This window comes from Panicum virgatum, chromosome 3N (assembly GCF_016808335.1).
Source record: "Panicum virgatum strain AP13 chromosome 3N, P.virgatum_v5, whole genome shotgun sequence".
NCBI classification, from domain to species: Eukaryota; Viridiplantae; Streptophyta; class Magnoliopsida; order Poales; family Poaceae; genus Panicum; species Panicum virgatum.
In genome coordinates, this window is record NC_053147.1 from 64954145 (window position 1) to 64979242 (window position 25098).

At 46.8% G+C, this 25098-nt stretch overlaps 5 protein-coding genes and 1 long non-coding RNA gene across 9 annotated transcripts; 4 read left to right on the top strand and 2 right to left on the bottom strand.

Annotated features, from left to right (window-relative positions):
• The first annotated feature begins 958 nt into the window (after positions 1-958).
• On the top strand, positions 959-3437 carry LOC120666760 (B3 domain-containing protein LOC_Os12g40080-like). The gene is made up of 6 exons (XM_039946686.1): positions 959-1312; positions 1436-1850; positions 1950-2155; positions 2313-2574; positions 2674-2843; positions 2985-3437. The coding sequence occupies exons 1-6, from the start codon at positions 1148-1150 to the stop codon at positions 3249-3251; spliced, it is 1485 nt and encodes a 494-aa protein (XP_039802620.1). The 5' UTR covers positions 959-1147; the 3' UTR covers positions 3252-3437.
• LOC120666766 lies at positions 2103-7830 on the bottom strand. Of its 3 annotated transcripts, XR_005671857.1 has the most exons (8): positions 6322-7826; positions 5599-5685; positions 5098-5137; positions 4768-4987; positions 4303-4393; positions 3015-3375; positions 2801-2910; positions 2103-2693 (listed from the first exon to the last, which is right to left on the bottom strand). It is a non-coding gene; the product is annotated as an uncharacterized LOC120666766 (long non-coding RNA). The 3 variants fall into 3 exon arrangements; XR_005671856.1 differs by having other exon boundaries at positions 2801-3375; positions 5098-5472; positions 6322-7830; XR_005671855.1 differs by having other exon boundaries at positions 2801-3375.
• Positions 4022-6186, top strand: LOC120666765 (B3 domain-containing protein Os12g0592300-like). Of its 2 annotated transcripts, XM_039946691.1 has the most exons (5): positions 4028-4160; positions 4243-4362; positions 4717-5155; positions 5279-5511; positions 5644-6186. In XM_039946691.1, the coding sequence occupies exons 1-5, from the start codon at positions 4158-4160 to the stop codon at positions 5917-5919; spliced, it is 1071 nt and encodes a 356-aa protein (XP_039802625.1). In that variant the 5' UTR covers positions 4028-4157; the 3' UTR covers positions 5920-6186. The 2 variants fall into 2 exon arrangements, with proteins under 2 accessions (XP_039802628.1, XP_039802625.1); XM_039946694.1 differs by having other exon boundaries at positions 4022-4362.
• Positions 7831-8882: 1052 nt separating the features above from the next.
• LOC120666762 (UDP-glycosyltransferase 88F5-like) lies at positions 8883-10610 on the bottom strand. Its single transcript, XM_039946688.1, has one exon. It carries the CDS (start codon positions 10450-10452, stop codon positions 8992-8994), a length of 1461 nt encoding a protein of 486 aa, XP_039802622.1. The 5' UTR covers positions 10453-10610; the 3' UTR covers positions 8883-8991.
• Positions 10611-17908: 7298 nt separating this feature from the next.
• Positions 17909-20421, top strand: LOC120666763 (B3 domain-containing protein Os12g0592300-like). Its single transcript, XM_039946689.1, has 5 exons — positions 17909-18124; positions 18201-18320; positions 18846-19275; positions 19386-19621; positions 19858-20421. Exons 1-5 carry the CDS (start codon positions 18032-18034, stop codon positions 20131-20133), a joined length of 1155 nt encoding a protein of 384 aa, XP_039802623.1. The 5' UTR covers positions 17909-18031; the 3' UTR covers positions 20134-20421.
• Positions 20422-20858: 437 nt separating this feature from the next.
• LOC120666764 (B3 domain-containing protein LOC_Os12g40090-like) lies at positions 20859-24400 on the top strand. The gene is made up of 5 exons (XM_039946690.1): positions 20859-21533; positions 21619-21738; positions 22525-22954; positions 23116-23345; positions 23855-24400. The coding sequence occupies exons 1-5, from the start codon at positions 21507-21509 to the stop codon at positions 24128-24130; spliced, it is 1083 nt and encodes a 360-aa protein (XP_039802624.1). The 5' UTR covers positions 20859-21506; the 3' UTR covers positions 24131-24400.
• The last annotated feature ends 698 nt before the right edge of the window (positions 24401-25098 follow it).

Sequence of the window (25098 nt, forward strand, 5' to 3'; positions counted from 1 at the left end):
TACAGTAACTTCGAACATTTAACCACTAATTAGAAGTATTAAATGTGGATAATGGACAAAACTCATTCCATAACCCCCGGCAAAATCGCGAGACAAATTTAATAAACCTAATTATGAAATGATTAGACAATATAGTACTACAGTAAACAATCTTTAATGATGGATTAATTAGGCTTAATAGATTCGTCTCGCGATTTCCCATCCATCCGTATAATTAGTTTTAGAATTAATCTATATTTAATACTCCTAATTAATGTTAAACGCTCCCAAAAAGATTTGCCAAATTTTTTGGGACTAAACGCGCCCTAATTGAATGTGTAGTTTACTCCTTGCCGGATTGGACGACAGTTATTATCACTTTTTTTTTCTAACTATTCAACCTAGCAGAGAAAATGGGACCTGGGATTTGAAAATAAGGAGAACTTATTGTTCACTATTTTTTGAAGTTTTTTCTTCAGGTCTGCGGATTTCTGATAGTTCTTTACATTTGCCATTTTTTTATTAGAGAGTAAATTTGAACAATGATCACAAACTCAGCCGAGGATAAGAAAAAAAGTGACGTCTTGGGAACATATATTCAGCCAATATTAAGTTGCTTCTAGTGTTCTGTGCTTTACCAATTTTGTTTCAGTTTCCTGTGCTGTATTCTGTGTTTTCCTTTATTTTTTGTTGTGGTTTCTTTTGTTTGGTGGTGTTTGGACCATTTCCATCTTAATACAATAACATGCAGCTCTCCTGCGTGTTTTTGAGGAAAAATACGTATATATATATTCATGATAATAGTATTTGGTTTTCTCTGTATATTTTCATAATAAATAAATAAATTGTCAAAGTTGTGACTTGCGGGCCGGCCATGTCCATCCACGAGACATCACATATTGACAGGTGGGAGTACTAAATGTACCTTGAACTTGTATTTGAAAGCCCATAACTACGCATGATCACGTGAAATCTTTTGAATGAATCCATTACAGAAACCCATAAACACGGAGGATATTTTTGGTCACGTCGTCTGTTGGACTCTGTTTATTCTCATTAACGGCTGCATGCATTCTGCATCCTTTCAGCCGCCCTTTTGGTCTCCTTTGATCCTATAATTGATGGCCCAGTAAACCTCTGGCTGCCAGTCTCGAATGCGTTTGGCCTGATGGCGTCTCGAGATCCTGAGGTCCATGGCATGAGTGCCCACGAGATGAGCGGCAACTCCAGCAAGAGATGCAGCCACTGCGACTCGCATTACTACTGGCATCATCTGGATGATCGGCAGAAGCATTTCTTCAAGCTCATGCTCGGCGATTTCCAGCAGCAGATGGTACGAATTCCTTCACCAATTCCCCTTTATCCCCTTCTCAAAGGAAGGTGTTCTTATTGTTGGGAGAGAGAGAGAGAGAGAAGAAAAACAAGAATCTCTGTTTTACATCATGTGTTCCTGCAGATCGTACCGGAGAAATTTGCTAAGAATTTCAGAGGCCAGATCTCTGGAGTGGTCAAGCTGGAAGCTCCTGATGGAAACTTGTACAGCGTCAATGTTTCACAAGATCTGAACAAGTTAGTTTTCAGGTATGGATGGGGGACATTCTGCAGCGCTTATGAACTGGAGCAGGGTGACATGCTGGTGTTCAGATACAGGGGGGACTCCCACTTCAAGGTCCTCATCTTTGATCCAAGTGGATGCGAGAAAGAATTCTTCCGCGTTGTCATGAATCCCAGTTGTGGTGTCCGACAACGGGGCATTCCTCATGAACAATCTCCATCCGGGGAAGGGTTTGCGCGGCATCGAACCGGTGAACTGAGCCACAGCAGAAAAGCTTCAAAGATGACTCCAGTAGACACACCTTCACAGAGATCAAGTACTATTCAATTTGAAACATTTCATTTACATTTGTATTTCGTTTTTATTTACTTTTCCAAATCTTCTGACTTGATGATTGGTATTGCGTGAGCTGAAGAAATGACATGTCCAGAGGATACTCTAAACCCCATGGATTCAGGTGTCTTCCAAACATTCTCGGAATCGCGCACTATCTTAGCAAAGGGATGCATCCTGACTAATGCGCAGAAGGCGAAACTCGGTGCATTTGAGAAGAAAATTAGGCCTGGGATTCCATTGTATGTCACAAACCTGAACAAGACCAATCTGTGTAATGGATATATGGTATGTTTTTCTTACAACCAATGGCTCAACCTGCAGCTTCTGTTACTCAATGTTCATTGTTCAGATTGTTTTGTTACAAAATCTGTTCGAAACTGTTGAAACACCAGCACTCTGAATTGTTCAGATAATTTGGTTTAACCACCGGGTCATTGGACAGGTCATTTGCAAGGACTACTCTGACAAGTACCTCCCACATGAAGACCAAACCATCACGCTGTGTCACCCTCCTGGTAGCAGGAAACGGGATGCAAATCTGAAGATCTCCGCTGACGGCGCCTACATCTTCTCCACTGGCTGGCGGAGCTTGGCTCGCGGCAACGAGCTGCAGGATGGCGATGCCTGCGCATTCGAAGCATCGATGAGCGAGGGGCGAGTGACAGTGTCAGTCCATCCTCTCCACGGAAGCTACAGTCCACCAGGTGATGCAACGCTAACTCTGCACATTCCATTGTATCAGTTGTAACTCTGAATGTCTGATGGCGGTTCACAATGCTTTGGGGCTGAAACTTCCCTTGCAGAATTGGGCGCGTCACCGTCCCTGCAATTAGACATGCACCCAGGTTACATGGTGAGCAGGCACACAAATCTGACGCCGGAGCAGAAGAAGAGAGTCCTTGAGAAACTCCGGGAAATTCAGGCTAAAACCTTCGTCTTTGTGACGGCCAAGAAGCGTGGAAACGACAGCTTGGTAAGTCCAGTCCAGTCCAGTACCATTTCTTTAGCCCACAAATACAGTTCTTTCAGACTTCCAGTGCCTGAATCAAAGGTATATGAAAATCCTTCAGCAATGATCTGATTCGTGTCACCTGGGCAAAAAAAAAAAATGCAGTGCTTCAACAAGGACTTCGCCATGGAGCACCTCCCTCGGGTGCGGCAGACGGTGCGGCTGCGGCGGCCCGGCGTGAGCTGCAGCTGGGAGGCTGAGTTGCAAGTCAGGAACGAGGGCAAGGTGCACCAGCTCCGCCGCGGGTGGAAGCAGTTTGTCGACGACAACGCGCTGCGGCAGGGCGACCTGTGCCTGTTCCAGCCGCTCGGCGGCGGCGGCGAGGACGACGGCAAGCTCGCCATGAACGTCCACATCCTTGGCGGACGCTGATCCAGCGGCTGCGGCCCCAAGAAGTTGAGCCATGACGTACGATTTAGCAGTGTGTTGGAGCTGCAGCAAGACATGAAGCTTGACAAACTCCCATTTGAGAGATCAAAAACCATTTTACTTGTGCCTGTTTGACAATTCAATAATTGTTCGCGCCAAAAACAATTCAATAATGATGAATGGTGCTCATCCCCTGACACTGACAGCATTTGGCCAAGTTCAATAATTCTTGAAGCTTAGGCCGTGTTAGATCATTTTGCCAAAAAATTTTGAAAGGAAATTTTGCAAATTTGAAGTATTAAATAAAATCTATTTACAATTTTTTTTTTGTATAGATGGATTGTAAATCGCAATACAAATCTAATGAGCTTAATTAATCCATAATTAGCAAATTATTACTGTAGCAACACTGTTGTAAATCATGAATTAAATAGGCTCATTAGATTCATCTTGCGATTTACCATCCATTCGTGCAAAAAGTTTTATAAATATATTTTATTTAATACTCTATGTATGTGTCAAAAAAATTTGATGTGGCATTTTATGAATATAACGTTTTTTTGTAAAGTTTTGAGATCTAAACACACTCTTACCACTCCTCGAGTACAGAGAGATGAAGTTTGTTCACTGGTTCACTCCATTTCCATCAGCTTTAATTTTTACCACTCCTCGAGGTGGGAAAAAAAGACCTACCGTCCTTGGAAATTACCATATTGGCCCCACGTCTCAGTGACGGTAGGGTACCAAATTTGGTTCACCAGTACCTACTGAGGTACTTTGGTGAACTCTCAATAAAAGCTCTGTAACCACACGTCAGTCGTCACACTCTCTCATCGTCATCGTTAACATCAAGACGAGACTCGCTTCACCTTGGAAGCTCAGAATCCTTCAAAGAATGCAGCAAAGATCATGGTCAAGATCTCTCTCTCGCTCCCTGCGCATATGCTCCTGTGAACTATTTGTTCTGTGACAGTGTTGTGTGATTGTTTGGCAGATGGTTGAGAAGGAGTGTGAGAGCTGCAGGAAGTGGCAAGAGCACTACTACTGGGAGCACCTGGATGTGACCAAGATCCGCTTCTTCAAGCTCATGACCGGAGATTTCGCCCAGGGCATTGTAAGTGTCGGCATCCAATCACCCCTGTTCCCTGTTCAAAGATACAAGTCGCTTTAGAAAACTAGCTGTTAAACACTTACAGATCCAGCCGCCTATTTCATCATATTTTTATATCTTTAACTGTTACTACTCCGGTCAATGTCCCTTGACGTTCAGACAAACAGAACAAGTGGAAAGCAAGTAGGTTTTGTATGAGTAGCAAGCTGGTTTTGCTGTATGTGTAACAAGAATGAGGGCAACTTTTCTGGAGTCACTGGAATGACTTAATTAAGATGCCCTCATTCTTGTTTTTTTTTTTTGCTATTTGCAAATTTTTCCTTAATTATACATAAGTGACTTGTTTTTTCCTGTCAGAGCATACCAGAAAAGTTTGCAAAGAATTTCGATGGGACCAGAAGTATTGACCTGAAAGCGCCCAGCGGTGAAACATGGAACATCGGCGTGGACAAGCATGTCGATGAGCTGTGCCTCGTGTCTAGATGGGAGGATTTCGTCAAGGCTCATAGACTGCGGGAGAATGACCTCCTTGTCTTCACATGCAGTGGCAACTCTTCCTCTGATGTCCTGATCTTTGAAGCAAGCGGCTACGAGAAGGTTTCTTCTCTGTTTGGTAACAGTACTGGTCCTGATATGCGCAAACATTTTGATGATATGGCAGATAGGGGTAAACCAGGTAAACAAGCTGAGCATTACGCTCGGACTGATTCTGAGGACACTACTACCACACCGTCTCACCTGGCTGGATTCCCTCATCATGCCTCTACTTCAAAGAAACCTGGTAGCAGGAAGCCAAGTAAGTAGAGTGACTACAAGTTTACACCATCTGAAATAATTTGTCAGCAATGTTGTGTCTCCATTGATCATTTTCATATACATAAGCTGATAGACATACTGATACTGCACATTATCTTCACAGGGCAAATACTTGAATCTCCAAAAAGTAGCAGTGTTAAGCATGATGCTATTGGCGAAGAGGAAAGTGGTGAAGAGCATACCAACTCCAACTACTACTACTACTCAAGGATCGCCAACCGGCTAAGCGATGAGGAAAAGGAGAAAATAATCAGCTTGGCTTCAATCCGACCAGACAATCCAGCATTTGTGACTGTTCTGCAGAAGAGCCATGTTCGACGCAAGAGCAACTTTCTGGTTAGTCTGTTTTGGTGCATGTACATACATCATGGACAATGGCATCGCTATCTACACCATAAAAATTTGAATTTTGTAGATTATTACCCTGTATCTGGGAGGAACACTGACACAATTGACGTTTTCGTGTAGGTCTTCCCCAGCCGATTTGTTGCTGATCACCTTGCCAGTAGACTGCACGAGATCACACTTGTCAGGCCAAATAGGAAAGACAAGTGGTGCGTCAAGTACTCCTACGCACTCGGAGCCCAAGGCATCCGGAACTACACCTTCTCCATGTTTGTGCAGGAAAACAGGCTTTGTGAAGGCGATATCTGCGCCTTCGAGCTGATGAAAGGGGCAAGGAGGGTGACCATGACCGTCCATGCAATCAGGAAGGTTGACGGGCGGTTTGTTCGCCTGGGCTAAAAAGTTGTTGTTTGTTGAACTCTAACCTCCTGAGAGGTGCTCATCTACAGGTGTGGTTTTGTGCAGTATGGCGTAGTATGTAGGAGTAGCACTGGGAACTGAAACTGGGAGTGTCCTAGTAATGCCTTGCATCCAATGCAAGTGCACATTTTGTGTCCTGTAAAAAGGGAGCTGCTGGATGCAGCCATGAGCAATGTGGCTGGCTACTAGAACAAACTGTGACCTGTGTGATGGAATGTCTGCAAAGCAAATGGTGGCTTTGTGGTTTCTACAATGTTCAGATAGAACAATTAGCCTGGAGCAGGAAATACTGAAATAGAATCAAGGGGTGCAGTTGGCATCTGGGCAGCAGCTCCACAAATTCAAATTCTCCATGAAGATTTTTGTAGGAACTGATTTTACCTCATCTGAACAAGGTCATTCCATTTTGGCGTCATGTCCAAGACCGACGGGCTAGGTTGCCGGCGGCCGACGAACCGCACCCGCTGGCAGCGCCCAGCGCGCACCGCTCCATGTACCCCGCCCCGCGCCTCGGCCGGCGGGGGGCGGCGGCGGCCTCGAACTGCTCCGGCTCCTCGCCGCCGGTCAGCTGCATCGCGCCGCCCCCTTCGTCGCCGCTTCGTTTCCTCCATCTCCGATCCCCTCGTGAGAAACGCGATGGATGGGACGCGGCGATGCGGGTCGGCCGCGCCGCGCCTCATCTGTCCGCGCGCTCGCCCTCTCCGGCGGGGACCCGAGGACGGCGGCGGCAGCTGCTGCGGGCGCGGCGCCGATGGAGCAGCGGGAAACCAGGGGCCTATATGAAATTTTCAGAGGGCATTTTGCAAATATCGAGGGGGTGTTTGCAAAAGTTCCTGATGATAGACTAATCGTCCACTCGTCCGCCGCCGCTCGCCGGAGGGAGCGCCGCCTCACGGCGGGCTTCTCTTACGTACCTCTTCTTCCTTCTTCCGGTCTGCAAGCATCCATAGCTTCCTAATCATGGCTACGCTCGTGTAGTGTGCGGTGGTACTCAGATGTTCAGCTGTCGATTTCTCAGGCCTCAGCTCTGAACTTCTGAAGTCGGAACCAATCGAAGGGTTGAAATGGCGACGCCCCTGATCTTGAAGAAGACTGCCCTCGACGTGGCCGCAGGCGGCGCAGCGGCCGGACTTGGTGCGGGGTGGGTTCGAGTCGGACGAAGAGCGAGCACCTGCGTGGAATCGCCGCCGGCGTGGTCCACCGTGTCACGGAGCACGCAGATGCAGGGTGCCGTTCCAGGCAGGCACTTGCAAGCCAGAGCAAGAAACTGAAAAAATGGTAGAATAGAGTAGCTGCTGACTGCTCTATAATTCAGAGCTCTTGAGCTGAAAGCAAAATCATTGGTCCTTGCATGATTCAAAAGTTTCCAATCTAGTAGTTCCAGATGTTGGGCAAGTAGCAGAAATAAGTGAAGGTAAATTCCCAATAAATCAGGATCCAATAGCCTCTCCATCTTGCGCGGCTCAGTATCCCGCTCGGCATCCCCCGATTCTCGCTCGCAAGCTATACCGAGCAGGCGGACTCGCCATCTCGCTCGGCACGCACCTCTCCTGCCCTCCCGTGCTCTTGTTCTACCTTTCTTTTTTTTTTTCGAAAGACCCGGACAGCTTCCGGCATGTATTAATAAGGAGCTCTTGTTCTACCTTTCACAGCCCGCAGCCAAGCTCCTCCCCGGCTGAATCAGTCGAAATCGGCCTATCCACCACCGGCCACCTTTGATGCCGGTCAAGCTTTTTCCCCGCACATCGATCCGCCTCTCCAGCCCTCTTCCGCCCGAATCAACCGCATAATGGATTCGTGGTGAGCAAGGCCGCCGGCGCTATGTTTGTCGCTGGTCGCATCGTGCAACCCTGCGTCGCGCCGCCGTGCTCGCCGGCTTCGCCTGGCCACGCCACCCCGCACAACCGTCGGCCGGCCTCACCGTCGGAGGGAGCTGCGCGCCGCCGCACGCTATGGTCCTGGCTCGGCCATGACGAGAGTTTGTTGGAGTGCATGTTAGAGTATACCCCTCCGTTCCAAATTATAAGTTATTCAAAAAATCTTGAAGAGTCAAATTTTTTTAAGTTTGATCAAATTTATACAACAAGATAATAACATTTACGATACTAATTAAATATCATTAGATTCTTTGTTAGTTATATTTTCATAGTATATCTATTTGATGTCATAAATCTTTGTGTTTTTCTCTATAATTTTGGTCAAACATTGAGATGTTTGACTCTCCAAGATTCTTAAAATGACTTATAATTTGGAACGGAAGGAGTATTAGGAATATCTCTATATTAGGTAGATTAGGATTGTATTTGTATCCTACTAGATCTGTAGGAGAGGCTCCTTACCCTCCAAGTCATATATTCCTATATATTCAGTCTCAAGACTCAGGCTAATACAATCATCAATTACACCAAATCTATTCGACTACCGTGCACTTAAATATAGGAAGGGAGTATTGACTAAATAGATAGCTAAATAAAAATATGAAAAGTGAAATTTGGCTAGGCTTCTAGAGATCTCCAGAAAAACATCAAAATTCTGCTCACCTTGAGCTCTATTCGGCTTGCTGTGGTTGGTAGCTGGTACTGATTTATCGTAAGAGAAAAGTACTACTGGTTGGCTACTGGCTGGTATTGATTTGGTGTGCGAGAAAAATATTGCTGGCTGACTAACTGATAAGCTTGGTGAACAGAGCGAATATCAACCAAACCACATTGACTCATTTAACTCGGAGATTCCTATACAAGGTAAAAAAGGCTTAGGGATTACCGATGAGCCACTAAAATAAAAACAAAATCCAAGGAAAACTTCATGGTTCTATTGAGAGATCTAGAATGACTTGGCAAGCTTTAGGGCAAGTTGACTCAGGAAATATGAACCATCACTTGTAATTTGAATGGCAGAGTGTAGCTAGCAATTTCCAATTTAGTTGAAAAATGCAATTCGTAAAGAGAACAATAATTTTTTTCACATTAATACTGCATATCCATTTATACTGCAATAAAGTTTTTTTTTGAAATATTATATATACACTATACAATCAAGTGAGAAATAAATTCAAGCAGGAACCATGTCTCTATATATATTACAAGCCTCCAGCAAGTCTCCGAGGAACTCGACGAAAGCCACGTCGGACGGGCCCCCTTCCGCGATCGCCTCGGCCGCTCGGCCCCTCGCCGCCGCCGCGCGCTCCCGGAGCGCCCGCGCGCCGTCGGAGTCCCCCATCACCCACCTCACCTTCGCCTCCACCTCCTCGGCGCTCACCGCGCCCCCGCCGTCGCCCGCCGCCGCTATCTCCACCCCGAGCCTCATGTCCTCCACGATCCGCACCTTGTTCATTTTCTGCTCAGCGTACAGCGGCCAGCACAGCAGCGGCAGCCCCGCCGCGACGCCCTCCAGCGTCGAGTTCCACCCGCAGTGCGTCACGAACGCGCCGGCCGCGCGGTGGCGCAGCACGTCCACCTGCGGCGCCCACGACCCGACGGCGAGCCCCCTGTCCCTGGTGCGCTCCAGGAACCCGGCCGGCAGGAGCGCGTCGAGGTCGCCGTCGCCGTCGGATGGCTCGCCGGCGGCGCTGGGAGAGCTCCGCACAACCCAGAGGAACCGCTGCCCGGATTTCTCCAGGCCGGCGGCGATCTCGGCGAGCTGGCTCTGGGGGAATGCGCCCATGCTCCCGAAGCACAGGAACACGACGCTGCGGTCGGGCTGCGCGTCCATCCACCGAAGGCACTCGTGCTCCTCGCCGTCGCCGCCGCCGGGCGAGACGAGTGGCCCGACGCAGTAGACCGGCGGCGTGGCGCGGCCCGGCACGCACAGCCCGTCCCTGAGCGCGCGCACCGCGCGCGGCTCCAGCGACTCGAAGGAGTTGATGAGGATCCCGCGGGCGTCCGGCATCCGGGCGGCGACGCGGAGGATGGCCTGGCACGCCTCGCCGTCGTCGGAGATCCCCTCGGCCATCTCGGAGACCTTGAACGGGGGAGCGCCAGGGAACGACAGGACGGCGGAGGCGCCGAGCCCCGCGAAGCTCGTGCTCATGCTGGCCCGCCTGGCGGGCAGGGCGAGGAAGACGGCGAGGCCGGCCGCGCCCGAGGGGAAGAAGAAGTAGGCGGGCACGCCGAGCTCCGCCGCGATGTCGAGCGCGTCGGCGCAGAACATGTCGAGCACGAGCGCCCCGACGGACGGCAGCGAGCGGAGAAGGTCGCGGAGCGGCGCGTTGGTGGCGCGGAGGAAGCGGAGCATCCGTGCCAGGATGTCCTGCTGCTCGGCCTCGGGCTCGCCGTCGCCACCGGTTGCCGCCGGGGGCGGGGGCAGGAAGTGGAAGGCGACGGAGGCGTTGGCGGCCTCGGTGCGCGCGACGGTGGCGGCGAAGCCGTTCGCCAGGACGGGCGGCTCGATGACCGCGACGGCGACGTCGACCGCGCCCCCGCCGTGGTGGAGGAAGGCCTTGGCGAGCTCGAGCATCGGCGCGAGGTGGCCGACGCCGACGCCCGGGAACAGCACCACCGTCTTCCTCGCCATCGACGACGCCGTCGAGATGACGGCTGCGATTGCAAGTCGTAGCTAAGCTAGCTGCGCACCACCCGAACCCGAACGCGTGTGAGCTGCCGGGCTTCTGGCTTGTGTTCTACCGCTAGTCCTCTGGCGATCAGTCTGGTCCTGACGTCGTCGTGGACACTGGCTGTGCTAGCTAGTATGCTAGCAGCGTGTGTCCAAACGTGTCGTGATCAGGGATTTTTTTACCGACCGCCGGGACCGAACCGCCGGCCACCGGTTCCGGTTTACCGGACCGGTTGGACCGGTTACCGGTAAAAACCGGCCAAACTCAAATTTGAATTTAAAACCCACAGTTATACCGGTTTCGAACATCTAACCGGCCGGTTAGACCGGTTTACCGGTCCGGTTTGACCGGTTACCGGTCGGTTTGACCGGTAACCGGTCGGTTTAGGTTAAATTCAAATTTTTTTTCTTTTTTAGTTTAAATTCAAATGCCCGCAAAGTATACTAAATGAATGTTTGTATAATATATTTTAGCCTAAATGAACCCTCCAACTCTCTTTTGTACTACTTTTACATTGTATTTGTATACTTTTGTATGCATGTTTTTTTTGTTTAACTTCAAATGCTCGCAAAGTATACTAAATGAACGAATATTTGAAAAAATTTGACACCATTAGATTCGTCGCAACTTGAAGTATTTTTAAGAATTTTTTGGGATTTTTCCATATTTTGAAATTCAAATTTAAAATTTGAATTTGGGCCGGTTTGAAACCGGCCGGAACCGGAACCGGTCCGGGCCGGTTAGACCGGTAACCGCGGTTACCGGACCGGTTCCGGCCGGTTTTTTTAACCCTGGTCGTGATCTCATATGGATGCGCTTGACCGCCGTGGTGGTGGAGAAGAGTGGCTAGCTGACGCCAATCAGGTTTGCTTCCTTCAATTCTTCTGCTTGTTCCTTTAGACAGAAAAACCTTGTCAGTTGTCAAGTAATCGGAACAAGCTAAAAAACAAGAATAAAAGAACCCGTCCCGAACAGACAATAGTATTTTACAATTACTAATTGGAGGCTCCTTTGAAGATTCCACATGAAACCACTTAGGATCCTATGTGTACACTCTAAAAAAATAAAAAATTCTATAAATTCTAATAAAAATCATAAACATCTAGCCATCAATCTAACAACTCTAATTATAATAGCTATTATATCTGTTATCTTTCCTTATAAATTATCCACCTCTGCCATTATAAAAATAAATTAAAATAACCCCAAAATATGTATCTAAATTACCCACCTATGTCATTAAAAAAATCTAAAGTAACCCCCTAATCTTCGTATAAATTACCCACTTATGCCATTATAATACAAATTGCCCCCTAAATTTGCATATAAATAATCCAATTATATCATTATTAGAAGTTAAATTACTCCTAAATCTGAATTTAAATTATATAATTATAAAAAATAGTAAAGTATCAATATAAAAACTAAATTATAATTTCTATCATTACTAATATTATTGTTTATATAAAAATACTACCCACGATGTGTCACCATGTACTTATGTATGATGAAGAGATAAGACTACCAATTCACAAATAAATAGTTCAACTAAATATATATATCGAATACATGTGGAGGTGAGTTGCAAAATGAAATCTATTGTAACTAAATAATGATAAATATATATATATATATATTGTAGAGTATGTGTTAGAATATTTAATTGATGAAAAAGAGCATGAGATACGTAATTATAATTATTGACATCATTCTTATATTAATTTTAATTAGCTCGTGCGGGAGCACGGGTTGATAGGCTAGTATGCATAATTGCATATGCAAGAGGATAGCTATTTTTAACTCTTATTTTGACTCTGTAAATAGACTCATCTCCATATTGAGTGAGAGACTCCAACAGACACTTTATTTATCACTCTCCAAATCCTGACGGCTCATTCAACTCTCCCCCCTACACACACTGATGTGTGAATCCCACATGTCATCCTCTTCCTCTCCACTTTTTTATTCTCCCTGCCGGTCTCACACTCTCCTCGGTCTTCCTGCTGCTGGTCTTGCGGCGGCGGCGGCACAAGCTCGCCGAGCTCCGCACGTCGCTGCTCTCCTTGGATGTGGCCGCTCCCGGACGTCCGACATTGCTTTGAATTACGGGGGGGTGTGGGAAGGCAAGCTCTGCGGTGCCTGAGGTGCGCTCTCGCTCTTGGATGCGGCCGCTGACTTGCAAGGATGCCTCTTGCTTGCCACCTCCTCCTTCTAACGTAGCTGCCTTGGTGGCCGGGGTGCGTGGGAGGCTTCAGATCCCGCCACGACCGCCCGGGCTTCAACCCTGAGAGCCGGTCGTCGTTGTTTGCCTCGTTCGGCTTCGCCTCGCCGGAGACGGACCGCTCCCACTCCTCCCTAAGTCATTTCACTTTCGACAACAGCGGCCCGTCACGCTCTCCGAGGATGACAGCAGCACCGAGCAGGAGAAGCAGAAGGTTGCCTTCCCCTTTGATGCCGACCTCCGCACCCGCCGCTCGCCTTCCTCGCCAACTCGCCGTCCCCACCACCGCTCGCCTTCCCCGCCTGCTCACCGTCCCCACCGCCGCCTGCAGCACCAAATCCAGCAGGCGGCGGCGAGCCGGCGCGGGCGCGAAGGCGGCAGGGTGGATAGAGGCGGCGACAAGGGAGGGAGGTCGCGAGGGAGGATGGAAGAGGAGTAGTGCCGAGGCGGCGAGGGAGGGAGGTCAAGCTGGAGGGCGTGCGAGGGCGGCAGGGCGCGCGGGAACAGGGATGGTGAGTCGCGCCGGCTCGGAAAAGAAGGTTAGCAAAGGGGGAGGCTTTTGCAAGAAAGATAGCGAGGGGATGAAAAGAGTTTGTTAGATCCGATTTTAACTTCACTTTTGCTATTTTTAACTAACCAACTCATTTTATATGATGCTTCACTCAGTGTAACGAACATGGCCCCATTTAGGCCATTTCGAGTGATTTTGGTGATCATATGACAACGCAATCAATGAGATTAACGAGTTTGCGAGATCATACTTGTAGGATTTCTTAGGTCCCTTGGATGACGTCCAAACCATATCCGAGACGTCCAATGCACCGTCGAGACGAGATGTTCAATGCACCGTCGAGACAAGACATCCAATGCACCGTCGAGACGAAGCGTCCAATCCACCGCAGAGATATCAAGTCACAGTGAATATATTTGGAGTGTCCAAATGACCGCTGCAACGAGTTGGACAAGTGGAACAAGAAACAGAAAATTCCAGTGGGGTCGGATAATCCGAATGTGCCAGGTCGGATAAACACTTCAAAGCAGCCGGATTATCCGACGCGTTGAAAACACAGGTCGGATTTTGAGTAGTAGCATTACTCAGAGAGCATGTTTTCAGGGACTGAAAATATCCTATAGGGTCGGATTATCCGATGCTATGGAAATGAAGGTCGGATAAAGGCTCGGGTGATTCTGCAGAGAGCCTGTCTGTCGAGATGGAAAATTGCCTTCAGGGTCGGATGATCCGACATGGCATTATCTGAGCGTCGGACTAATGGGCAGTAGCAATGATCAGCGACCGTTGTTTGGAATTCAAATTTGGCAGTTGCACCGAATGATCCGACCTGTGAGTCAGAACACGTCGGACTAACAGGTCGGATAAATGACGTCAGCAAAAGTTGCAAAGGGCAACAGCTACAGGGGAATCTCAGTGGGGTCGGATGATCCAACGCCCTAGGGTCAGATTATCCGACGCCTACGCAGAAAAAGCAGTAACGGCTCAAAACGGCTAGTTCAAGTTGGAGGGCTATATATATGGGTTTCCCCGGTCATTTTCGAGTTGCTGGAGTTCAGAGAGACCCTAGACACATTGAAGAACATCTCCAAGCCAACCAAAAAGAGAATTGATCACATCTTTAGGTTTAGCACTAGTTTAGCTCTTGAGTGAGTGAGTGAGTGTTGGCGCCTACCAACGTCACCTGGCGATGACGCCCGCAGACGCCAAGTTTGGAGTGGCAGTATTTCATGAACCACGAATAAATCCGCAAGCGCACGAAATACCGCTGTAGCATTTTACCCGGGAGTATACCGGGGTGTCATTTATATTTCCGCAGGGAAGGCGATGAGTGAGAGAATATATAGATTAGTGGGTGAACTCTATCTAGATTGGATATTCTCATACATAAACAGGAGTAAGATAATAACATGGTAGGAGGTAGTGTGACACACACACAAACTATCCTCTCGGATAAATAAATAAAAGAAAGATAAAAGATGCTTTAGGCCGGGAGCAAGGTAAAAGTCAGAGCTCGAGTCAGCTGTACTAGGCTAGCTATATCTACACTTTCTCATTGGTTAGCTCGTTAGAGATTAAACTACACAACAGGGAGATTGCTATCGAAGCGACGGGAGGAGCCCGTACACCCCGGCGACTTTATGTACCTCCTACCCCCCATACCGAACGTGGAGGATTACTAAAAGGCTCGGACAGGGCTGTCACCACCTGCCAACTATCTCTACAAACTGTGGGTATAGTTGACATCCAGCAGCTCTTAGCTAATCTAGACGCCATGTCTACACTAGTAAGGGATACTCTAGTGTCCCGCGCGGAGCCCCCACCCTCCGGATGGACAGACATCACAATAGAGCAATCATATGAATACTGGAACAGTTGATAGAGTTCTAGGAACAAAAGACTAACTATCTCCAGCACAAGGCAATTATGCAATGAGATCATTAAATAATAATGCAACCATGACAAGAAGCATATACTCGATAACTCAGAATATGCTTCAAGTAGATATCGGTAACCATAGTCTAATTCTATTACAAATGACCAAATATTACAAGAGAGAGCTAGAGATGAACCCATACCAGACTCTCGAGCAACTCCGGTGACTCGATGACTCCTAGACTTCTCCCAAACTCCACTAAGCCTAAAGACTGTGCAAGAAGGAACTTGAGAGGTGAGTGAAGTGAGGTGTGTGTGTCCTATTCTCTACCCCCTTGTATTTATAGGAGGGAGCCACCGGCCCCAGCACCCCAAACCGACCTAAAGGAGCAACAGGGAGGCGCCACGTGGCAAAGTTGAGGCGGTAGGGCCCATGGGCCTGGTCGGGCGACCTATAGGTCGGCCGGCCTGCCCTGGCCGCCAACCGCCCCCAACTGTTGGGGGTTGGGCTTGTCTGGGCCTCCTTGTCTGATCAACACTGGGGTTGGCCTGTCTTGACTTGTTTTGCTTCGGTTCTTGGGCTACACTTGGTCCATTTGAGCCTGAATCGGTACTCTGATATTTTCTATGATTTTCTGCTGGGCCAAAGTGTGCTTGCAACCTGCATATTAGCTCAAAAACACAACTTGCATATTCTAAAAGGTAAAGTGTTGTTTAGGGAATTTATTGAATATAAGTACGTGTAAGAAATACAAACTCTCATGATTTTCTGATCAAGTTGACGCCTGGAAATGGTCGTTAGTGAGCGTCAACAGTGAGCAAGGTTGTGTGCCTTGTGCCCTGGTTCTTGAGTGAACAAAAGTGTATCTCGGTGAGCCGGCCATCCTTGGAGTCTTGGTGACTCGCCGGCACGTCTTCGACCCTCCGGCTTGGTGTGGAGCGGCGATGACAAGCTTTGTGCGGGGGACGTGGAGACCCCCTTCCTTAGTGGAGAAGTTTCTTAGTGGAACCCGGGATCGAGGTGACTGTGGGCTTGGTGTCCTCGGAAGAGACTTGATTGCCGAGAAGCAATACTCTTTATGAGTGCTTCAACAATATGGATGTAGATGTGTCTTTGTGGCTAACCGAACAACGGAATAAATCCTCGTGTCACAAAAATTTGCGTTCTCTCATCCCTCTTTAAGCTTCCGCATTTACTTATTGCAATTTTTGTGTGCCTTTACTTTCTAAATAGAATCTTGATAGGATTGGCTACAGGTTGTATAACTCTTTTGGGATGAAGGTTTCCACACTAGAAGAACACTAGTTACATATCTAGATAGTATGCTTTAGTTTAATTTATGTGCAAATAGTTGGAGCTTGAGGTTGAGGTTTTTAGTTTGCCTAATGTTGGTGTCATGACCCGGCGGTCCGACACCAACTAGTAAAATGTTGCGTGATCTCTCATTCTGTATGGTTGATGCGAAAGGTAACACAGGAACGCACGGGTTTATCCTAGTTCTGGCCGCGGGGCCGTACGTCCAGCAAGGGTGTGCGAGTGCGCTGTACTATTTCGCACGGGGGGTTCCTGTAGTAGGGGATACAAGCGAGGCGAGAGAGGGAGAGAAACTCCCAAATCTCTACTAGGTGATTGAGGCAAGTGCCAATATCGGGGCTCAGGAGAGCGCGTGTGTGTGTGCTGCGAGTTGCGTTGAGTGTTGGAGATAATCCCAGATGAGCTGAGTCCGCCTCCCCCTTTTATAGACACAAGGAGGGGCGGTGTACATGCACGGGGGGGGGGTGAGAAGTCGTCGTTCCTCCCCGAATCGGGGGATGTGCAGTGGCCGACTACTGTAGAAAGTACACTATGGGGTACTGGAGGTCATGGCACTGGGCGTGACGGTCGTCCTGGACGCCGTCCTTGGTCTTGCGGAGATCGCGCCGGCATCCTTGTGGCCCCAGCGGGCGTCGTGGTGGTTGCTGTAGAGGGTACCGTCCTCCAGTCCTGTCGTGGCGGCGTTCCGAGAGTCCTGCAGGCGGGAGTCTTGCTCCGGTCAAGGCCCAGGCCGCGTTCGAGGGTTGCGCCTATACTGTTCGAGGGTTCCCCGGTGGGGAAAGTACAAGGGAAGTACGGAGAGTTGGCAGTATAGTGGTGAGAGCAGTGCCAGGCACGTCTTGCATAGGGCGCCACAGATTCCCACAGTGCCGGGGATGGCGGAGCAGTGATCGGGGTTGGCGGACGGGACTTCGGTCACAACCGCTGTGTGGCGTGGAGGCCTGACGCCGCCTGACTCCTCACTCCGCGGTGGAGTGGTTGGCATTTATTGCTTTTGTCGGGCGAGCAGGTGAGCCGATGGATGTTAACTCCGTCGGGCGAGAGGTAGCCTCGAGCGAAGCGGAGTTGGTCCTCCCTCCCGAAGGTAGGTTCGCTACCCTCGAGCGAAGCGGAGGTGCGGAGTGTCGTCGAGGGCCTCGGCAGGGAGGCCTCGAGCGAGGCAGAGATTGTTGCGCGGGTTCGAGGGGGTTCGGACGGGCCGCACTGTTTGAGCTAGGCTGTGGGCCGAGTGCGAAGTGGGCCTCTTTGGGTCCTTTCCTTTTTTTCGGATTGGAAGAAGACTGTTGGCCTTCGTGGACCCGCTTACCTAATATGTGTTTTGCATTTTAAAGGCGATTGGGTCCCCTGGTTAGGGTGCCCCTAATCACGGTACCCGACACCTAATTCACTTTCTCCTTTTAGACTACGAGTACCCAATTCCTTCCAGAGAGAAAGCGGATCTTTGCCACTAAGGCCGAGATGGGACTACGAGACGAATGCCGTCCTGGTGGACCTGCTACCGTGGACCCCATCTCTCAGTGACTAAGGTCCATGAACGTTTGGCCCAGCAGTTTGTACTGAACCTGTAGGTGACATAGTGACATCTCATCAAAGCTTTGCAACCACCCCTGCATTCTCATGAGAACACATCGACACACGCTCTCGTTAACATCCAGGAGAAGTGAGCTGCTTCACCTCGGAAGCTCAGACGCTCTCAAAGAATGCAGCATTGTCAGGAAAATTCTCTCTCGGCGCATACGAATGGCTGTGAAATGTGGTGACAGTGTTTTGCGATTGGATTTTGCAGATGGTTGAGAAGGGGTGTGAGAGCTGCAGGGAGTGGCAGGAGCGCTGCTACTGGGAGCACATGGATGTGACCAAGATCCGCTTCTTCAAGCTCATGACCGGAGATTTCGCCCGGGGCATAGTAAGTGTGAATGCCTGCTTTGTGTTCTTGTATATGTTGGTTCAGAAAGGAGATCGTAAAAGTTTTCCAGATTTCACGAAAATATTTTGCTCTATCATTTGAAAACTGTAACAGTACATTTTTGACAAGTACTTATATTTCACTTCTTTTTCCCAAAGATTTGACCTACATATAGTAACAGAGAAGGTACTACTATAACATCGTGAATAAATCAAGTGGTGTTGTGTTACTGAAAGGAGTCAGCATTCAACAAAAGGAGTAAAGGACATACTACGGGTTCTAGTACCTTGTATGAATATCTTTTGCGTACAGTGAGTAAAAAAAAGATGGACTTAAATAAATTTATATTCACTTGCATAATCGCGGGCTGTTAGTTCCGAGAATTCTAACAGTTATCGCCTTTTCGATCGATTAATGATTATCGAGCAACGAGTTGTTACTTATATTATTAGCTATTACAGCATTATCCTCTGAGAATTGTTAGCCATGTGAGTAATTGGTCCTCAATTTTTTTCCCCATTCTAGAGCATACCAGCGAAGTTTGTAAAGAACTTCAATAGGCAGATCACCAAAGGGCTTGACCTGAAAGTGGCCAGTGGTGAAATATGGTACTTCAGTGTGGAGAAGCGTGACGATGAGCTGCTCCTCACGTCAGGATGGGAGGATTTTGTCAAGGCTCATGCACTAAAGGAGAAGGACCTCCTTATCTTCACATGGAGAGGAAACTCTTCCTTTGAGATCTTGATTTTTGAAGCGAATGGATGCGAGAAACTGTCTTCCCTCTTTGCCAACAGAATTGGTCCTAATTTGCGCAAACATTTGAATGATACAGCGGGGCAACACGCTGAACCATACACTCTAACTGATTACGAAGAGGCTAGCATGGCGCTACAGCTGGTTGGCTCCACACACATGGCTTCTAATTCAAAGAAATATCACTGCAAGGCTAAACCAAGTAAGTAGAATCATTACAAGCTTCCAGTTTAACATTGGCAGTGATGTTTTTGCTTGGTCAACTAGCTAATTATAAGCTGATATGATATACACTATGCATTTTCATTGCAGGAAAAGAGCCTCAATCCCCAAACAGCAGCAGTTATCATGTGAAACATGAAGCGATTGAGGAAGAGGAGAGTGATGACATGTATGCCAACTCCAAGTTCTACTACTCAAGGATGGCCAATCAGCTTACAGAGGAGGAAAAGGAGAACATTCTCAGTTTGGCTTCCATCCAACAAGAAAATCCTGCATTTGTGGCTGTTCTGAAGAAGAGCCATCGTCAGCGCAGGAACAACTTTCTGGTAACTTATTCATAAATGAGATTATATACCCACATAAACTTTCTGTTAACTTCTTGATCACTTCATTGGAATTAGAGAGAATTTTTTTCTCCGCCAAAAATAGTAGCTGCTATTTGTCTTCATGGACTGATGTCTTCATCTATACATAATTTGTAGATATCTCATCACATTACTATATCATTGTACGCAATTCAATGATACATTGATACTGACATGATCACGACGTTCATGTGCAGACCATCCCCAGTAGATTTGCTGCTGATCATCTACAGGAAAGAACACAAGATATCATACTTTGTAGGCCAAGCAGAAAGGACGAGTGGTCTGTCAGATACTATCACATGACCTACAACCGGGGCTTCCAAGGCCTGCGGTTTTTCAGGTTTGTGCATGAAAATAAGCTTCGCGAGGGAGATTCCTGCGTCTTCGAGCTGATGAAAGGGGCAAAGAGGGTGACAATGAGGGTCCATGTCATCAGGAAGGTTGGCGACCGGCTTGTTCTGGTAGGCTGAAGTTCTTGTTCTTTCTACTGTACTATATGTCTATATACCCCCCTAGGAGTTGGCATGTAGGTGGGACTTGTACAGGTCTGGTTTCTGAAGCATGTACTACGTAGGAGTAGCACCTGGAAACTGAAACTGGCAGTGCCTAGAGTGACTCCTTGCATGAAATTCAGGTGCACTTTTGTTTCTTGTAAGGTAAGCAGTTTGGCCGTGTGGGTACTAGAACAAGGCTTGACCTATGAATGTGAATGTTTATCTAAGGAAAATGGCACCCGAAGATGGTGCCCTGTGCTTTCATTTGCGCAGTGGCAGTGCTATTGTTCATACTCTCTAGTTCCATTGTTCAGAGGAAGCTTTGTTTGGCCAGTAGACTTGGTGAAATTAGTTGCTTTTTTTGTGACTCGTGAAATTAGTTGCTTGTGACGCAGTGGTTAGTGGTTACTGCCTGCGGTCTCTGTTTTCGTCGGCATGTGCAATACTCTGAAAGTTCTGAAATGGTGACTTGGTATGTGTTGGCGTGCTGCCGCTAGGAAGTTACATATATCAAATTATTTCGATAGTAGGATCGTTTCAAGTGAAAAAAAAGAGCTGATGAACTAGATATTGAGCATTACAAATGTTATTTAAATTTTATCTAACCTCTCATATAAGTTACTGAATTTTCAAGGTCAGCTCGTAGGCAAATGTGCGGCTCTGGTGAGGTTCAGACTTCAGACCCTGGACCTCTGATTTTTATTTTTATTTTTATTTTTATTGTTATGCGAGACTCGAAAGTTTCTCCAAAGCTGGTAGTATCTGTAGCAGCGAAACGTGCTACTGCCACAGATCATAGTAACACTTCACTCGTCTCGGCTTCACTGATACAGCAATCCTTTTTTTTAAAAAAAAAAGCAGGAGCACTACTAAATTATATAAAAAGGAAGCAGAAGAAGTCTTACAGCAGATAGTGTAATCTTTTTACTGATACAGTAATCTTTTGACACTGTTGTCCCATAATAACTGAACAAAGGAATCAGTATACGAGCAACCGAACATAATGGTGTGATCACAGATCACTAATCAGCTCGCAACACGACAGAGGAGACAAATCTTGTTCACTTCTTCACTCCACCTGCTGTCTGCTTTTACCGCTGTCCAAGATGAGGTAAACGCTCTGCCCTTGTGAACCTACCGTGGTGACCCTCCTCACAGTGACCTAGGTCTAGGAACGCCTGGTCCACGAGAAATTGCTGTATTCGACTCGATTTAGTGGTGTACTCTCAGAAAAACTTTCTGCTGTATACGTAGTCACTCCGGTCACCCTCGTCAGACACACACACACTACTCTCGTTAACATCGAGAAGAGGGGGGCCAGCTTCACCTCGGAAGCTCAGCCTCGCAGGATGCAACAAGAACATGGCCAAGCTTCAGTAAAACTCTATTTCTCTCTCCCTCTGCATCTGATCCTCTAAAATATTTGTGTTGTGACAGTGTTGTGTGATTGCATTTCGGCAGATGGTTGAGAAGGGGTGTGACAGCTGCAGGAAGTGGCAAGAGCACTACTACTGGGAGCACATGGATGTGAGCAAGATCCGCTTCTTCAAGCTCATGACCGGAGATTTTGCCAAGGGCACTGTAAGTGTCCACAGCCTGCTCTACTACTCTGTTTTGAGGCAAATCTTCCACTGCTATGTGAACTGAACAACTGGACATTACTTGTTTTCTAAAATAGATGTTCTAGAAAACATGTTTAAAATATGACAAATTTTGGCAACAAATAAGTAAGGTGTGTACATCTGCCATGTCAAAATGGTAATTAGTAGCAGACTTGTCATTGCAAGTATTCACTAATTCAATTTTCTCAGTAACTTTTAATAACAAATAACAGGGAGAACATGAAACAGTCCAACAAGACCATTTGTCAATGTTTTTTTTTGATACTGACCATTCGTCAATGTTTGAAACCACAATGTAAAGTAGAGTGAGATTATACATTTCTTATACAAGGTTACACGCTGTGCTTCTATTAGATCTTAATTGCGATTGTGGTGAGGACAAGTGAACTATCCATGTAAATTGAGATATGTTACTGAAAGGAGCTTAAACAGTATTATCTTACATAGGAGGCTAGAAGCACCTATAGATGGAAAATATTTTGTAAATAATATAATTTGTGATATTAATCTTATATCCACTTGCCAGGTTTCAGTTAGAATTTTTTTTTCAAAAGATACGGCACTGCCGTTCATTATAAGGCAAGCTTGTTTCACTGATTTTCAAGATATTTGTTGCTTTTTTGGATGTCAAGATTACTATTGTAGGTGATTATGAAGCAAATATTGCCCTAATTACTATATTATCAACATCTGAAAGTTAACTATATGATCAATGAGTGGTCACTTCTTATGTTTTCATCTTTAGAGCATACCAGAGAAGTTTGCACAGAATTTCAAGGGGCAGATTACTGGAGGGTTTGAACTGAAAGCGCCGAGTGGCAAAACATGGCACATCAGTGTAGATAAGCGTGGAGATGAACTGTTCCTCATGTCAGGATGGGAGGATTTTGTTAAGGCTCATGAACTACAGGAGAATGATCTCCTGCTCTTCACATGCTGTGGCAACTCTTCCTTTCAGGTGCTAGTCTTCGAAGCAAGTGGTTGTGAGAGAGTGTCTTCTATGTTTGGCGACCGAATTTGTCCTGATATGTGCAAACATGTCAAGAATATCGCGGGTCAACATGGTAAGCATTGCTCTGTGAATGATTCTGAGGACACTACGATACCGTCACAGCTGGTTAGATCCCCTCACAACGCCTCTTCTTCGAAGAAATTAAGTGGGAAGACTAAACCAAGTGAGTAGAGAAGTACTACGAGTTTGCAGTGCACCAATAGGCATGTTTTGTTTGTTTTGAATAATTTGCACATGGCATGTATTAGATCTTAATATATGTAGGTGTTGATCATTTTTCAATATATGTGAGCTGATATACATAATGTACATCTTTCTTTTCAGGTGAATATGAAGCTCCAACCACAAGCAACTTCATGGTCAAGCATTCTGCAAACAGTGATGATAGTAGTGATGATGAATTTGCCAACTCTAACTGCTACTACTCCATGTCTGCCAATCGACTAAGAGATGAGGAGAAGGAGGAGATAATAGGTTTGGCTTCCATCCAACGGAACAATCCTGCTTTTGTGACTGTTCTGAAGAAAAAGCATGTTCAACGCAACAACTCTCTGGTGAGTCATCCATTCAAGTAGAGTAAGTGAAATGATTGAATACAATACCTACATGAAAGTCCTGATTTCTTTGTTTTTTTAGAATGAAATCCTGATGTCTTTGTAGGTCGTTAAGGTTTTGATTTGTTAATAGCAACTACAAAGAAGCTTTCCTCTTTCAAATGGTAGATAGTATGGTGAAAAATTTGCTGACAGCCACAACTTTTCTGAAACTACCAAATGGCAGCTCTCTTGGTAATCTGTGTTGTCCTGTCAATCTGACAATGTCCAATACTGAAAATCCTCAGCTACCTAAATGCAGTTAACTGTATATCCCAAGAATTGAGTATTTTCAACCCTAACATACTGCTTATAAGGAAATCTTAATCTCACAGTAAATATGTGTCTATTTTACTTTTATGGATAGTGATATCTTCATCTACGCTTTAATTTGGTAAAATTTTGTTGATATCATATTATCAGATCATGCTCTGTCCGTACAATGCTGATATAGCCAATTTAATGTGCAGATTATCCCCTGTAGATTTGCTGCTGATCATCTAGAGGAAAGATCACACGATATCATACTTCGTAGGCCAAACAGGAAAGATAAGTGGCTCATACGCTACTACTACTCGGGCTACGTACGATGCTTCCAAAACTTGGCGTTTTTCAAGTTTGTGCGCGACAACAAGCTCCGGGAGGGTGACATCTGCGTCTTCGAGCTGATGAAAGGCAAAATGAGGGCGACAATGACCGTCCATGTCATTAGAAAGGCCAGTGGCCAGTTTATTCTGGTGGGATAAGTTGCCTTGAATCCTCCCAAGAGTTGACATGTAGGATGTGCACTTGTACTGGTCAAGTTTCTGCAGTATGTACTATCCCAAGAGTAGCACTGGAAACTTAAACCGGAAGTGCCTAGCAATATGCCTTGCTTTGTAGCCAGTGCACTTCTGTATCCTGTAAGTTAACTTCTTGCTGCAGCAGTATGGCTGCTAGAAGCCTAGAACAAGGTGTGACCTGTGTAATGTAAATGTTTCTAAGCAAATGGTGCCCTAGGTGTTGGCTTGTGCTTTTGTGCCTCGTTCAGTTCTCCCTTCTGCTGAAAGTTATTGTACTCTGTGTTAGATATCTAGGCAATTTTCGGTATATTTTAATTCCAAAATTAAATGTATAAACTAACAATATTTCTATGACTTTAAGGAGTAAAATAAAACATGTGAACATGTTTATACTTATCACACATATAAGCATAAACAATATAAATAACCAAAGTTTCAGGGAGTACCCTGAAGCGGGGCCGTTGCCGGAGGCATTGGCTGCGCTATTACCAACTGGAGTAGACATCTACTCGGTTGGCCTCAGTCGAAGTAGTCGAACTAAATCGGTGCAGGAAGAAGTTCGCAGTGCAGTCCCGCGAACGGTCACCAAGATGTAGTCGACGTAGTCGTTCGGCCACCAGAATGTAGTCGACGTAGTCGTTCGGCTCGTCCACCAGGAAGTAGTCGTACAATCGGGTAAAGCCTTAGTATTTTTGAGCAGTCACGCTAAAGCGTTACCCAAAAACCTGATTGCCCGCCTATCCCGTGCAGGATCTCAAGGCGAGCAAGGTTTCGGAGGCCTGCTCACGCTAATTCTGTGCGCGCAGAAATTAGCGTTGGGGAACTCAGTTGTTGCAACTGGAGAGGGAGAAGAGAGGAGCCGAGTTGCCTCAGTGCTCTGGTGCAGAATGGATGAGGGGAATGGCACTCCTTATATAGTGACTCAGGTGCTC